We start from the raw sequence: 15601 nt of genomic DNA on the forward strand, positions 1-15601 counted from the left end.
GCCTCCTGAGCAGCTGGGATTACAAGCACGTGCCACCCTGCCTGGCTAATTTTTGTATTTTTTTTAGTAGAGATGGGGTTTTACCATGTTGGCCAGGCTGGTCTTGAACTCTTGACCTCAGGTGATCTGCCTGCCTTGGCCTCACAAAGTGCTGGGATTACAGGCACGAGCCACTGCACCCAGTCGATTATTGGCTTTTTAAGATAAAAAGATATAGGCCAGGCGCGGTGGCTCAAGCCTGTAATCCCAGCACTTTGGGAGGCCGAGACGGGCGGATCACGAGGTCAGGAGATCGAGACCATCCTGGCTAACATGATGAAACCCCGTCTCTACTAAAAAAAATACAAAAAACCAGCCGGGCGATGTGGCGGGCGCCTGTAGTCCCAGCTACTCGGGAGGCTGAGGCAGGAGAATGGCGTGAACCCGGGAGGCGGAGCTTGCAGTGAGCTGAGATCCGGCCACTGCACTCCAGCCTGGGCGACAGAGCGAGACTCCGTCTCAAAAAAAAAAAAAAAAAAAAAAAAAAGATAAAAAGATATAAGGAGAGAGAGAGACAGAGAGAGAGCCAGAGTACCGGTAATTTTTGACTTCACTACTACTTTTCCCGAACGCTCATTTTAAGCCACCAGGTCTCATTTGGATTTGGAGGTGTCAGTTCCTGTCAGGGTGGCCATGGTAGGATAGATAGAGGCATGTACTGGGGGTTGCTGAACTTGGCATTGAACCCCAGACCTGAGATGTTGCCAGGTGTGAGAGCAAATGACCACATAGCCTTGTGTTATTCAGCTACTAGCAGAGATACCAACTACCCGTAAGGTTGTGTGCAGGTTAAATGAGATCATGTGTGTCAAAATGCATCCTCAACGGCAGAAAGCTCTATAAAATGTGAGTGACTCCAGTAGAATCTCCCTTCAGCTAAGCGGGTGATCTCTCAAGTAGGTGAGGCTGTGCATGATACTTAGAATGGTTGATTCACTTGCCTCTCTCAAACGTGTGTGTTAACAGAAAAGTCTTTCCCCAGCTAGAATAAGTGTGGACCTCAGTACATTCTTCTTCTTTTTATTTTTTTGGAGACAGTCTCACTCTGTTGCCCAGGCTGGAGTGCAGTGGCACGATCTAGGCTCACTGAACCTCCACCTCCCGGGTTCAAGCTATTCTCCAGGCTCAGCCTCCCGCGTAACTGGGATTATAGGTGCCTGCCACTGCACGGCGTATTTTTGTAGTTTTAGTAGAGATGGGGTTTCACCGTGTTGGCCAGGATGGTCTCAATCTATCCTCGTGATCCACCTGCCTCGGCCTCCCAAAGTGCTGGGATTACAGGCGTGAGCCACCGCGCCCAGCACATTTTTCTAATGAGACTCTGAAGGCTGCTCTTCATGCCTGTCATCTTGGAGATTTCATGTTTTAGTTGTGCTTTGATGCAACTTCTAAACACAACTTTACTCGAGAGAATTATCTTCCCTTTTCATGAAAAAGAATAACCACTAAAATGATCATCCAGTATCCATCAAAGTCTGAAACATATCCTGAGGGCAACGAAAAATCTACACATCGGAAGTAATCAGGTTAAGGAAATAGAAATTCCGATATTAATGAGAACATTGCCAGGAAATGGGATATTTACAGATGAAGTGACACTTGAACTAGGAAGCAAACATTTCTGTTTCGAACGTGAAGTGCCAAAGGGACAGAAGTAAAAGCTTAGAATCTGGAGCTTCACAGAAGTTCAGTATTCACCACTCCTTCAGGGAGATAAAAAGGAAATAGGACTAGTTAACTTAGCTCTGAGAAGTTTACTGTGAAGAGAGCAAACAGACACTAGAAGTCCTCCTTTGCACACTAGTTTATAGAGTTTTAACTTCCACGATCACTTTTTTGCCAAAGATTTTTAAAAACCCCATGAATTTTTCCGCAACTCATACCCCCACCAACAATAAAAAAGGCTTTCTATAACTCAAGACTGGGAAGCGGACAGATGTAGTTTTGGCATCTGCCGAAGATAAGCCAGTGGCAAGTCTCCTTCCCACTGCCAAGAGAATGGTTAAGTTTTATGTTTTCCATCTCGAGGCATGGCCATAGGACAGGCTACTTGTCCCTGTCCCCCATTTCAGGACTCATACATATCTCCCTTCCTCCATGGAGCAGAATTAGTGAAGGTGACAACCTGGACAGAAGCTCCGGCAGTAGAGGCGGAGGGTGGAGGGGGAGGTGGGCAGAAACCTGAAGGAGCAATGGAGGGAAGAGAAGCTCCAGAGGGTGCTCATTGCTGGTTGAGGGGCAGCCCCGAGAGGAAGCTGAGGGCGCTGAGAAAGACCACCACGTGCATGGTGTTGGGGGAAGGGGAATGCCATTCCTGCTGCCTCCCACCCCGCCTGGGGCCCTAGGAAGGGGAAATGATGCTTTTGAAATAAAAAATAAAAAACAGCTGGTCATTCTCCAGGGTTCTGGGGGAGGGGCTTGGCCATCCTTCTCTCCAGTCATCAGCAGAGGACTCTATTTTCCCAGGGTGGAAGATGAAGAGGCAAATGGAGCCACAGCTGGGACCAACTGACCAGCTGACTATTCCACCATCTCCTTTCAAGATAAGGGACATACTCCCCAGTGGCTTGATGAAAGCGATCACAAGGAATAATGCTGAGTGGTAAATCTATACCCCTGTCCTGGGGAAACCCAAGAGTAACGATGCTTTGCGGCCTGCTTCCTAGGGACCTGATCCAGCTTCAAGAACATCCGCCGGGAGCTAGAGATGAGAGTTGGTGTGCCCTTTAGTACTGCCCTTCTGCAACATCCGTTACCCACTCCCCACTTTTCCAGGTGGCAGAGATGTGACATGACCAGATTTGCATTTTCAGAAGATTGCTCCAGTGCTGGCATAGAGGTTGGAGGGGAGGAGGCAATATGGGGGCAGAGAGACCAGGTAGAAAGTGGGTATAAGCATGCAATTGAGGCTGGGGACCTCAGGTCAGCGGCAGGGGCATGAAATGGAGGTGAAAACTGGAGAGATGTTGGGTGACAATGTATTAAGTCTTGGTGCCAGGAAGAGAGGGTAATGAAGAGACTCAAGACCCCTTGACCCAACAAGAACATGTCTGCCAAGTGCCAAGCATTGCTCACTCTGGTGGGGAAACTGCACATTCACAGGGGATGACTGTGGTTTCCTGCCTTGGAGATGGCAATAATCAGGAAAGAGTTTACATGTGACATGCATTCTAAATGGAAGAAACAAGGAGCATGGAAATGCCACGGTCCTTTTATCTCCAGGCTTCTTTCAGTGCCATAACCTTTAGAATGGTCCTGAACCCTCACAACCCTTCCTGGAGCTGAGTTCAGCTAAGTCTCCCCTCCTCTCACCAATGAGATGTCCTTCCTGAGGTCTTTATAACTCATCAAACCCAAAGTCTCCAAGAGACTGAAGTTGCATCTGGTTTTATTGCTTTTTATTATTTATTTATAATTTTCTTTTGAGACAGGCAGGGTCTCCCTCTGTCACCTAGGCTGGAGTACAGTGGTGCAGTCTCGACTCACTGCAACCTCCACCTCCCGGGTTCAAGCGATTCTCCTGCCTCAGCCTCCCAAGTAGCTGAGATTACAGGTATGTGCCATCATGACTGGCTAATTTTTGTATTTTTAGTAGAGACGGGGTTTCACCATGTTGGCCAGGCTGCTCTTGAACTCCTGGCTTCATGCAATCCACCCGTCTCGGCCTCTAAAAGTGCTGGGATTACAGGCATGAACCACCGCGCCCGGCCTGGTTTTACTGCATTATACATTGTATGTATTGGAAGTGAAAATAATTTCACATTTGCATCCTCATAGCTCTCTCTCAAATGTTTGCAAGGTGAGCTGTGAATGAACTTGTCAGGAAACACTGTGCTACCAGGTTAAATACAACAACTGTTTTGTTCAGTTAGGTTTAAAAAGTCTTTGGAGGGGACAATGTTTGGTTCAGTTAATAAAAATCTCTGGTGGGAAGCAGTTTGAAAAGATTTGGAAAACAAGCACTAAGTAGCAAGATGAAGATGAACCAGGTACCCAAAGGGAGCAGCTGTCTAGAAGGCTTGATATAGAGAATTCAATTGTTCTGATGGCTGTGGCCAGATACCCCTGGCCTTGAACCCTGGCTCTAGCCTTGGCTAAATGTGGCAAGGACCTGGGACAAGCTCCTGACCTTCCTGGGGCCTCACTTTCTTACCTATAAAATGCAGTAACACGTATATTTGGGTGGTTGAAGAATTACATTAACTTCAATGGAAACACATTTATGGCTCCTAGCACAGTGCCTGGCATAGCATAAACCTTCGAAAATAAGTTTCATGAACAATAATGACTGTATTTTTGATGTGCCCTTACCTCTCAGGCCAGTGACGTCATCTCTGAGTTGGGGTCTTTGTTCTTTGGAAATTTCCTGTTCTCGGCACACAGAGAAACAAAACCCTGAACGTAATCCCTTGGAAAAGCCTTTGGAAGTCTCAGGACACTTTGTGTTTTGGGTTTTGGCAGAGGTGAGGGGGCCAGAATTCTCAAACCTCTAAGGAACCCAATGGCTTAAAGTTGTTTAAAACCACAGGGGCAGGTTCACTTGACATTGCCTGTGGCTGTTTTTCAGGCACCTGGGAAGGCAGGTGCTGAGTAGGTGGAAACTAACTAAAACAAAGATGAAGGGAGATGAGGTATATTCTGGAGAAAACGGCCAGATGTATCTTTTACATAGAAAAGTGCCGTCTTATCCTTTCCTTCATCACCTGAGTGAGGGGAGGTGCGGTTCTCTGTAAAGAAGGGTTGGTGTGCATGGGGTCTGGGAACTAGGTATCAAAGATAAAACTCTGGTAGACGGGGCTCACTCAGATTCTGGGGCCTGGTGCTGATACCCAGACAGAACATATCTAGGACAGAAGTGCAGTGGCAGCCAGCTGAGATCTCTTGCAAGCCCTGTCCCCTCTGAGCAGCCAGCATTCTCACTCAATGCTAGCAATGCCCAGCAGTCTTCTGATTTATAGCTGAGTCTTGTTAGCCTCCAAGGGAGTGTCTGGAGCAATGGAGGGTCCCTGGGCCTTTCCTGAAAGATGGTGTCTCAGCAGCCATCAGACATGCTCATCACCTGTCCTGCCTGCACTGTTGGCCACATTCACATTCTCACAGCTAGCTGTCAACCTCTCTTTGTCTCAGTCTTTTGTCTCTAGTCTTAGAAGCACACAAATAAAAAAGTTGTGTTAATCTCATAAAATACAGAGAAGCAAAAAGAACAAAAAATCACTCACATTCTCACCATCCGGAGATAACCAGAATCGACATTACTTCCAGCAATCAAATAATACAAAACAACAATTTAAAAATCATTCCAGGAAAACTTTCTTCCAAGGCCCTTATTTTAACAGTTTGAATACTTTATTTGTAATTCTCCTTGGTCTCTTTATGGTTTTTCTAGGTGCTTCTCACTTTATGAAGCCCAATGCTGAACGTGAAATACTGGAAGGGCTTTGATTAGCATAGGCAGAGTTCTCAAGCTTTTCTTTGGGTTTGTATCTCTCTACTGATGGTATTTCTAGGAATGCCTCCCAGGAACAAGCTTACTTTGGAAACATATTCAGCTTGTGGTTCTCTATGACCCCTGGATCCATGCCTCAATATATTGGATAATGCACATCCAGCTAGAATCCCCCACTAAAGCAGAGTCTGAAAGACATGAGGCCTCCAGGTGCCCACCTACCTGGTAATCCATGGGCCGCCCAGCACTTGGCTCCATCTTAATGTCTGGCTTAGATCTGAGGAACAGAATGTATCATCAGGCCTGGTGTATGGGGACTGCTTGTGAGGGAGGAGGGCATGGGCAGTGGTTAGACCTGGGAGTGGGCAGAGGGACAGAATCGTGGTCTTTAAACACTCAAGCACTGCCAAGAATAGTGGGGATTAGTTGCCTTCAGAGGCCTTGACACAGAGAACTAATCAAAGGCAGAAGTAACAGGGAGACAGACATGGGGTCAATAGCTTCAAATATGGGGTGGGCAGGTCTGTGGCTTCCTTGGGCTGGGAGGTATTCAAAGACCTGAGAAAAGGCCTGCTGTGCTCTGCTTTTGCAGGGAGAGAGGTGAGAGAAACACCCAAGAAAAAGCAGAAAAGGGTAAGATTAGGTTAGGAAGAAGCTGTCCATGGGCCCTGATTCTTCCCTACCCAAATTTCAATCATAGCAAGGTCCTGCCTGACAGGGTGGGGGCAGTTGGGGTTGTGGGGCTCCCATCCACTCACCGCTTGTTGGAGACATTAGTGGTGAGAGCTGTGACTGAGGCTAGAGACACCGAGTCGGGATCCAGTCCATCCCCTAGCCGAATGGCCAGATGGTCAAGGTCTTCCATCTCCAGCACTGCTGGTTCATCTGGGGAAGATGAAAGACTGGTTAGGTGGGCTGACTGATGGTGAGATAGTGACTGTTTCTCCTTTTACTCTGGCATCCAGAAAGCTGAGAGTTAAATTCGAGGTTTACTTAGTTGCTACTGCTTAGAATGTTATGGCCTGAATAACTGCAATGTTTTTCTACCTAATCCCGATCTTGGATTTGAATGGATATTATGTCTGGTCTTGCCTTTTTATTTTAATTGAATGCTCTTTTATTGCATTGTACTTACTTAGGCACTGAATATCCCTTGTGGATGAAGGTAGGGAATAAAGAATCCATACTTTTGCACCTCTCAATAAATAGCTACCATTTACTGGGTGGATACTCTGTTCCACGCACAACACCATGACTTTACATGAGTATCTCTAGTCCTTAGAGCTGTGCCCTGCCAAGATGGGCATTATTCTCATGTCACAGGTATGGAAACGAAGGCTTAGGAAGTAACTTAATCCATATCAAATATCTGATGGCATTCAGAACCGAATGCACTGGTATTCATCTAATGAGATGCAGACATGTAGATTCCGAAAAGCCACCCGAGGATACTGGGTTTGGTCCTCAGCCAGCAGCTGTACTCTCTCCATTTAAGAAGGTGAAGGGCACGGCTGGTATTGGCATGGGGGCAAGAGGGTGGGGGAGAGAGCCTGAGGGCCATTGGGCCACAGAGGGGATGCTGGGGGAGGGCAGCCGGGAGCCCCGATGGTGGGCCTGTGATGGAGAAGATGGCCCCCTCCCAGCTCCCGTGTCCTCTCCATTTCTCCCCTTGTCTTCCTCCAGGCCTCCCTGCCTGTCTTCCCCTCTCCAGCCGCTGCTCTGAGAGGGCCCAGTGCCACCTGCTGCTCCAGCCTTCCAAGCTCGGCCCTGCCGCGCCCTCCAGCGCCCCCAGGACCTCTCCTAAGGCCAGGCTGCAGCCTGATGAGAGCGCGCTGGCGAGGCCTGCCGCCAACCCTGCACTAGTGGGACGCCGGTTTCCCCCCAGAAATAGGGAGTTGGCCAAACAGCGTTTCTTGATGGATATTCTCTGCTCTAATTAAAACTCTGGGCTTCTGTGTGAAGAAGAAAGAACCGGGAGCAACGAGGGCATGAGGAGCTTTGTAACCAGGCCCAGCCGACAGAGGGCGCTGCCCGTTTCCCTCCCTCGGCCCCAGGGCGTCCCCTTCCTAGAGGGCCTCGCCTCACTGGGCAGGGCCTGGCCCTGGGCCAGCCAATGAGAGTCCAGGCCCCTCCCAGATGGCTCTGGACGACCAATCCCAGGAGGACCTTTTGGCAGCTGGGCAGGGGCTGGCAAGCGGCGGGAGGGCGCCGCGAGGCGCGGGGCTGACGCGGGGACGCGGCGCCTGTCCTACCTGGTCTTTGGGTCTCCTCCTTGTGGGACCGGTTTTTGCCGAGCTTCATGGCGGAGAACACGCTCCTCCCGGCTCTGTGAGGGGGCCGCCAGAATGAGGTGCAGGGAGAGGGACGCGTGGAGGAAAACACACAAACACAGAAGAGCCAAACATGAGAGAACATATCAGAGAAAGGAGATGGACCCGGCCCCTCACCTACTGGTCCCGAAATAGGTCGGGATCTGTCTTCCCAAACTGGGAGCCATGAGGGGGAATGAGGGCAGAGAGAGACCCCTCCACTTCCCCCTTTGCCATCCTTTCACACACAGAGGAGAGGGATGGGGTCCCCAGCAAGCAGGGAACGTGGCCTTGAGCCGGGAAGAGCCGTTTTAACTGGAGCTCCTCTGGGTCTTGGTCTTTTCAGTCTGATCCCAGCCCCTCACCCTAGTCTCAGAGCTCCGAGCCCTGCCAATGTCCCCACGCTCATCTTCCCTGGCTCAGCTGGTTGGAGAGAAAGCCCGAGGACCGGAGACAGAGCATCTGAACAGTGGGGCAGGGACCAGAGAGGACTCAGGGACAGAGGCCGATGAGGAGATGGGAGATGTGGTTGAAACGAGCTGTTCAGTTCTCAGATGGCCTCGGTGCTCAAAGCCTGACTTGTCTTTCTCCAACCTCTCCGTGTTCTGGGATGTTCCTTGGTCCCCATGAAAAAGGGGGAGATAGGCCCTTTCCCATCTATCTTCAGTCTTGGCTTTTGCCCCTTCTACCTGTCCCCTCTCACTGCCGAATTCCCCTTTCCCCCAACCCCAGGAACTTATGGCAGGCTCCATAGTTCCTACCTCTTCCTCTGGCTTGCTGTGGCTTTGTGCCCCCAGGCGAAGGGCCTTGCAGTCGGGGGGGGCTGAGGAAAAGGGGCAGAGGTCCTCACTGCCCTTCAGTGATGTCCCTGCAGCAGAGCCTGTGGTTCCTGGCACTAGGAAGCACCAGGAGCAGGATCAGCAGGGGGTAAAGTGCAGTGTTCCATTACCCCATCCATATTGCATGAGTAGATACCTGACTCCCTCCACTTCCCATTCTCCCTCCTCCTGGGTGTGGCCCCATCATCCTGTAGGCCAGGTGGGGCCAGGTGCAGGCTCCAACCTGGAGCTCACTTACGGCAGAGTCCACCCTTTTTGGGTCACACATCTCCCTGTGGAGGCTTGACTATGGTTTCTAAGACCCCAGATCCTTGTTCTTTATGCTGGGCAATGGGAGATTGGGGAAAACCTTTCTGTCCTCAGGCAGATGACCTAGAAACCTCAAGCCCCTCTCCTCAGGATGGTGGAGCCAATCTTATTCCCCAAACCTGGCCCTATCCCAACCCCAGGCCCTTTCTTTACTGTTCATATTCAAGACAAAGCACGTTCATATCCCAGTGAGGGAGCAATTGAGAATCACCCTTTTCACGTGGCAGCAGCTCACAATCTAGAGAACATTAGCATGTTCTTGAATTCCTAAAAAGGAGTGGAAGAAGGCTGATGTGTCTGCACTCTTCAGTAGCATACCGTCTGCAATACGACAATGGGAAGAAAGGGAAAGAAATAGGCTCTAAAATCAAAGCTGATGCCTTTGGAATTATTTTTAAAAGCTTCCTCCTTTCTGATGGGGGGAGGTGAGTTACACACACACACACACACACACACACACACACACACACACAATGGCCAAAAACAGACTACAGAGGGCCAAAGGCCTTTCCAGATGTCTGCAATGTCTGCAGATGTCTGCTCATCTCATCTTCCTGCAATCCTCTGAGGGCCACATGCTTCTCCTCATTCAACCAATAAAAAGACTGAGGCTCAGAGAGGTGAAAATAATCACAAGGTCACATGGTGAGTGGCAGAACTGGGATTGAAACAGAAGGCTCCTGTGTTCTAGGCCAGGAATATTTTCACTGCATCTCGGGTCCTTTGCCTCGATGCCGTAGGACTGCACTTTTCCATGGGCATGAATCCCATCCCATCCTGACCATTTGGGATTTTAGTTAAAAGGCCCCAGGGCTGGCACCTGTAGATACAGGTATGGTCTGTGTGCCGGCATAGTTTACAGATCAGGATGCTGTCATCTGTGGCATCTCATGGATCATACCCATGTTTACAAAGAAGGGGCTCATTCAAAAAGAACCTGAACACCCACACATTTGGGAAGGGGCAGCTGTGCATGTCAAATTGCTGGTGACATAACATTGAACAGAACAATGAACCCACCAGAAATAATCGTGTGATGGTGGGGAAAGGACCACCCTGGCTGGCTTGCCCTGAAGCATCCTGTGGGATTTCTCCCCACCTGGTGGCCCCAAGGGCAGGAGTGCTGGCTGTCCTGCCACAGGCCCAGCCTCAGAAGTGTGGTTTCTGTGGGCCTCCTCGCGGGTCACTTCCTGTCTCAGGGCTTTCTGCCCAGGCTTGCTGCTCAACTGTGTCTCTCCTGAATTACCCAGGAGTCTCCTGCAGGGCTCAGCCTTTGACTTTGTACCATTACTTCTTGGCCATTCCTGGGCTATGTTATTCTTGGAGTCCCCGGCCTTTCCCCATGTGTGACCTACATAGTTACCCTTTGCCATTTTAGCCTGCTCCAGCCACAGACTTCTCTCTCCCCTTCCCCTTCCCCACTTCCCCAGAGGGGAAGTGCTCTGAGATGGCAGGTCAGAAGCAGGCCCTGCCTGGAGAAGCAGGCTGCCCAGCCTGCTGGGATGGGATCTGGCCCTGCTGCCTGAGGCCCAGGGGGAGTGCAAGGTAGCAGGAAATGGTGGCTTTCAGAGGCTGGTCCCATGGACTCACCCAGGTGGAAAAGGACCTGAGGCATCCCTGGGGCACTTATGGCCCTTGAATTTGAAGGTCACTTTATTCCTTAACACAAACAGATTTGAAAGAAATGATTGAGGCTTTAAAAAACTATACTTGTCCTGGTCCGGTGCGGTGGCTCACACCTGTAATCCCAGCACTTTGGGAGGCCGAGGCAGGTGGATCATTTGAGGTCAGGAGTTCGAGACTAGCCTGGTCAACATGGTGAAACCCTGTCTCTACTAAAATTAGCTGGACGTGGTGGTGCATGCCTGTAATCCCAGTTACTCGGGAGGTTGAGGCAGGAGAATCGCTTGAACCCAGGAGGCGGAGGTTGCAGTGAGCCAAGATCGCACCACTGCACTCCAGCCTGGGCAACAGAGTGAGACTCTGTCTCAAACAAACACACAAACAAAAACTATACTTGTCCAACTATTTCTACCACACCTTGAAGCAATTCAAAGGAGAAATCTCTCCCTTCCAACCCTGCAAAATTTTAGCCCTCTGAAGTGGTAGTACTGGTAGCACTCCTGTGTGCCTGGGAATATCTCAAAAGGATATTGTCTTTGTCCCTTTGTTAAAAATGCAGAAATGTGTAGTGAAGGATGTAATTTCCAGAATTCTTACAACAGGCTCTGTACCTCTGATTGTCCTAGACTCGCTCTTCAGTGAATCTGAATTGTGATCAGTACAGCATGATGTCATCCCTGCCACCACCCTTTGTAATTTTCTGATCAGTAACACATCAGAAGTTCACTATGGAAAAGGTCTTTTCTGCCTGATTGTAGCACCAGTTCCTGGAAAGCAGTATGCCTGCTTCTCTTGGCAAACTGTAAAGGAGAGTTTTGAAATAAATGCCAACTTAATCAGAGAATTTTGAAGATTATCTATTTGTCTGAAAGACTTAGATTTCAAAAAATCTAATTTGCTGATGAGGTGTCTGTTGTCCTGGCCTTTTATTATTTTCAAAATAAAATTCTGCATTTGGTCTAGTTGAGTTCTACAATGACCAAAAATAGGATATGGTGAGAAACAGACAAAGAAAACAAGCCAATAATCAACTCAGTGAAAACTCACTTTACAACCAAATGGCTCCTTATTCTTGGGTGCATTAAAGCTTGAGAAGCGAGAGCCAAGGGGAGGCCAGTATCCCTCCAGGACCCTCTGAGGATTTAGAATTCGTTTGAGTTTCCTGTGGCTGCATTCACCGTGGTCAGAATGAAGTGCACCTACAATCTAGACTGGTATCTCTCTCTAGAGGAAAAATGCTAAAATTAGTTCACTTATTGTAAACTGTAAATCTGATTATTTCTCCACTCATTTTATGGCCCAGATTTAGAAGTATATTGCTTGGCTCTGTGGTGCACACAGGGTTCTAGGAAGAGCTTAGTATTTATAATGACTTGGGAACATTCACCAAACTAAATTTAGTGACCCGAGTGTTTCATTAATTCAGGTCTCTGGGTTATTCTGAAAGTTAATAGAGACCTGACCCTAAATAAGCTGCAGGTTGAGTCCATTCACTGCCCAGGGCTTCTGCCCCATGACTGGCTTCAACTGGAACTTCTAGGCTCATTAGCTCAGGCCTCAGGTAATCAATCAGGATAAAGACTCCTATCTAGGAGAAATAGGGTCTGTGGTCCTTCTTTGCATTGCTCAAATAGCCCAGTTTTCAAAACCTGAGAGCATGTCATCCAAGCACTCCTAAATGGGTTTATTTTAAAACTTTTCCATACCCCAAGACACAGGGAATTTCATAATTTCAGTCTTCACAGGTGTCTTTGAAAGTGGGTTGAATTTCAGTTCGTTTTTGAAGAGCTTCCCATAGGTGGGCAGGATAGGCTGATCCTTTACACAAGAACCACCCTGTCTCCAAACTGGCCCCTTTGCACACATGCCCACGTTGTACCAGAAGGCTTGGGGTGCCCACACACTCTTGTCCTGACCCCGGGATTGTCAGGGAAGCTGTCTCTTCAGTTCTTACTGCTGGCCCAGCCCTTTGCAAGGCTCAAGCAAGCAGCATCATAGAAGATGATGGGTGATTTCCCATCTCCCCAAACCAGTCTATCCCAGAATGTCACACAATATGAGTTATTTCGTGGGTTGAATCTTGTTTCTCTACTTCAACTTAAATCTATTTCCATTTATCTCTTCTCAGTGGAGATAGATACCAACCAGCTTTGCCACACATTAACATTTCAGAGATTGAAATCTGTTCCCACAGTTTTCTCTCCTCCAGGCTAAAGAGTTTAAATTCGTTCAATCTCTTCTTAGAAATCTCATTTTCCTATTATTTCAATAGTCCTATTGTTCTACACATAGTAATAATAATAATAATAATAATAATACTATATGCCAGTTTACTTTATCTCATGTGTTAATTAGAGATGGTAAGAAATTAGGATGGAGAAGGGCTAGGGAACCAGTATTTTTGTGGAACTACTATGTGCTGGCACTGTGAGGCACCTCTTACTCCAACTGTAGCCAGTCAAAGGGATCAGGCCAGTCTGTGTCCCTAGGGTCTGGCCTGGGACAGACTGGGGAGCTGGGCATCAAGAAGGGCCTTAGAGCATCTCTGTTCTCAGGCAGGGAACCTGGGGATGGACAGGCTGCTCGTATCTCATTCATATGCCCTTTACATCTAAGCATCTATGGAGAAACCCAAAGCCTTGAGGACTCCTTAAGAGGACTCCCCAGTTCAGCATTCCCCATCATCTCCACCTGCCCTGGATTCAGTTCCCTGGCTCTGAGCCTTAACACATGCTCTGCTCAGGCTTCTTCCCTTACTGGGAACCTGGCAGACTCCTCGATCCTTCAGGTCTCTGGGCTGGAGCTCTTCCTGCACGGTGCCATTTCCTCCATCACTACAGAGTTAACACTGCATCATCATTGCTTTTGCTTGTGCATAACAAATGTGAGTTAGAACTCATACTTTTTTGGAAGCAATGAATGAGGCTGTGAGTTCCCCAGGATCTTAATGCCAGCAGATACTCCAAGCCCACACCAGTGTTGATCAGTTCAGACCCCTCAACACACAATCCTGATATTTCCATGATATCTTCAGATGAACTAATTCTTAATGTACTGAGGCCACAGTTTTGAGCAAATATCTTAAGATCTCTGGGGCTCAGGTTCCTCATCTGGAAGATAAAAAAGACCACATTCCTGGCTTTTCAGCTCTCATTGGTGTGTTTGGAGAATTAGATTAAATTTAGAGTACAGTCAAGTGCTCTAAACTTCCTAGGTCTATGGTGAGCTCCAGGTCAGAAGTCAGTTTCTCTGTGTTCTGGTTCCAGCTCTGCCCCTGTTCTGAGACTCAGATTTGTCATCTGTAAGAGCAGGTGTTGACCAGAGGCCTCCTCCAGTGTGGTCTGCCTTGGCTCCCCGTGCCCTTGTGAGATCCCGTGTTGCTAGAGTCATCCAGATGTCAGTGTGCTTCTAGGGGTGCCTACGAGACCCACTCACAAGCCTTAGCCTTTGAATCTTTCCAGACCCTTGTGACTGGCCCTTCCCACCTGCAGGACCCTTCGCCTATCCTCTCCAGACAGCACCCTGACCTCATTTTTCCAGGAAGCCTTTTGGGGAGATGAAGATAGAGAGGGCCACCCAAATGGTGGCCTCTCCTTAGCTTTCTGGAGGTCTCCAGCTCTACCCAAGACCTGCTGCTGCAAAGCATACCCAGAGCTCCTCCTCCTTATGCCTCCAGCTGCCTGGCCCTGCCTCGCCCCTGTTGGCAGAGAGGTCCCTGAGGTCCTTGTACCCCTCTCGCCTTTGCCTGTAGCTGTCCCCTCCCTCCCAGGGAAGCCCAAAGGCCACAGGATGGGGGCTGAACAGTGGAGGAGGAACAAGACTCGGACAGGAGGACGGTCACCCCTGAGAGCCCAGAGTGGAGACCAGAAGGCCTGGACACCTCCCGCCCCCACCCTAACCCCTCCTCATCCCTCACCCCCATGGCCAGGTGAAAAGGCCTCCCTGGGCCTGCATACCCCGTTCCAGCTCCACCATGACAGCCCACTCCTGAGCCCTCTCAGCCAAGCCCGTCCCGCCCTCTGCAGCCTGTGGGGAGGAGGTCTCTGCTCCCGCAGAGATACTGCCCCATCTGCCCTGGCCTGGGACACCTACTTGTGCTCGCCATCTCTGCCTCCCTTGGTCTTCTCTCTGCCTTTGCTGAATAGGGGAAAGAAATGAGGAGACAAGGGGATGTGTGTGAGGGGCTGTGGACCAGAGACACTGGCCTCAGCCCCGGCCCCATGGACCTGCATGCTCCCCAGGGGCCTCCTTGTCCCACAGACCTCTCACCCCACAGCTTCTCATGGTAGCAAGCCTAGGTCTGCAGGGTAGGCGTCCCATGGCCCTGGGTTCTGTCCTGTGGGGAGAGGGGAGGGGCCCACAATGCTGGACCTGGGTGGCCACTATTCCAACCCCAAGCTCTGATACCTCAGGGCCTCAGCTCATCTCCCCCACCAGGCTCTGATGATTTCACAATGTGGGTCACAAGTTCCTCAGGGAACGCAGCATTAGATGAGCCTGGCTACCCTCTGGGCCTGGGCCACCCTGCTCCTCTGCCCACTGGCTCCCCTGCTCCCCTCCAATGGGGTGGGAGCTCCCAGGCTCTGGGGGCCTCTAGGGGAACAGTGGGCTAAGCCTGCTCTGTGAGGGTGAGGCAGGGCTGGGGGTCCTGCTACGGAGTGCACCCTGGTGGATGGGGGGCCTTCTAGGGGTGTAGGTGGGGCAGTAAGAGAGCTACCACTCCAGGGTTCAGAGCAGGGGAAAACGGTGCTCCTATCTCACTTTAGGGAGGCTTCCAGAAAACTTTTCTGGAATGTTCTCTCAATGCTTTCCCAGTGCTGTGGCAATGAGGATGAAGACAAGAAAATGAATAACAATTAGCAAATTATTCTTCTCCTCACACCCTGTTCTGGCACAGGCCTTACCCAGGTAGACTTGACTCCATACCCCGATGGCTCAAGACCTGAAGGCCTAGACACAGCACAGCTGCAGTCTGGTACTGGCCAGCTAACCTTTATATTAGGCAAGCAAGTCAGTCTATAATTCAAAGGCGTTAA

The 15601-nt window shown here is 49.7% G+C and overlaps 1 protein-coding gene across 4 annotated transcripts in view; it reads right to left on the reverse strand.

Moving 5' to 3' along the window:
- OTOF (otoferlin) overlaps positions 1-15601 on the reverse strand; it is a 103066-nt gene that overhangs the window by 39235 nt on the left and 48230 nt on the right. For 3 of the 4 annotated variants that reach the window (XM_025354063.1, XM_025354062.1, XM_025354065.1), the window contains exons 6-8: positions 7738-7811; positions 6244-6370; positions 5708-5762 (exon numbers count right to left, since the gene is read on the reverse strand). In XM_025354063.1, coding sequence (XP_025209848.1) covers positions 5708-5762; positions 6244-6370; positions 7738-7811 — 256 coding nt within the window. Of the gene's footprint in view, positions 1-5707; positions 5763-6243; positions 6371-7737; positions 7812-14657; positions 14703-15601 lie in introns of all 4 variants that reach the window. The other variant, XM_025354064.1, reaches the window with a different exon arrangement.

The sequence above is a fragment of the Theropithecus gelada genome, chromosome 13, assembly GCF_003255815.1.
Source record: "Theropithecus gelada isolate Dixy chromosome 13, Tgel_1.0, whole genome shotgun sequence".
Classification (NCBI taxonomy): domain Eukaryota; kingdom Metazoa; phylum Chordata; class Mammalia; order Primates; family Cercopithecidae; genus Theropithecus; species Theropithecus gelada.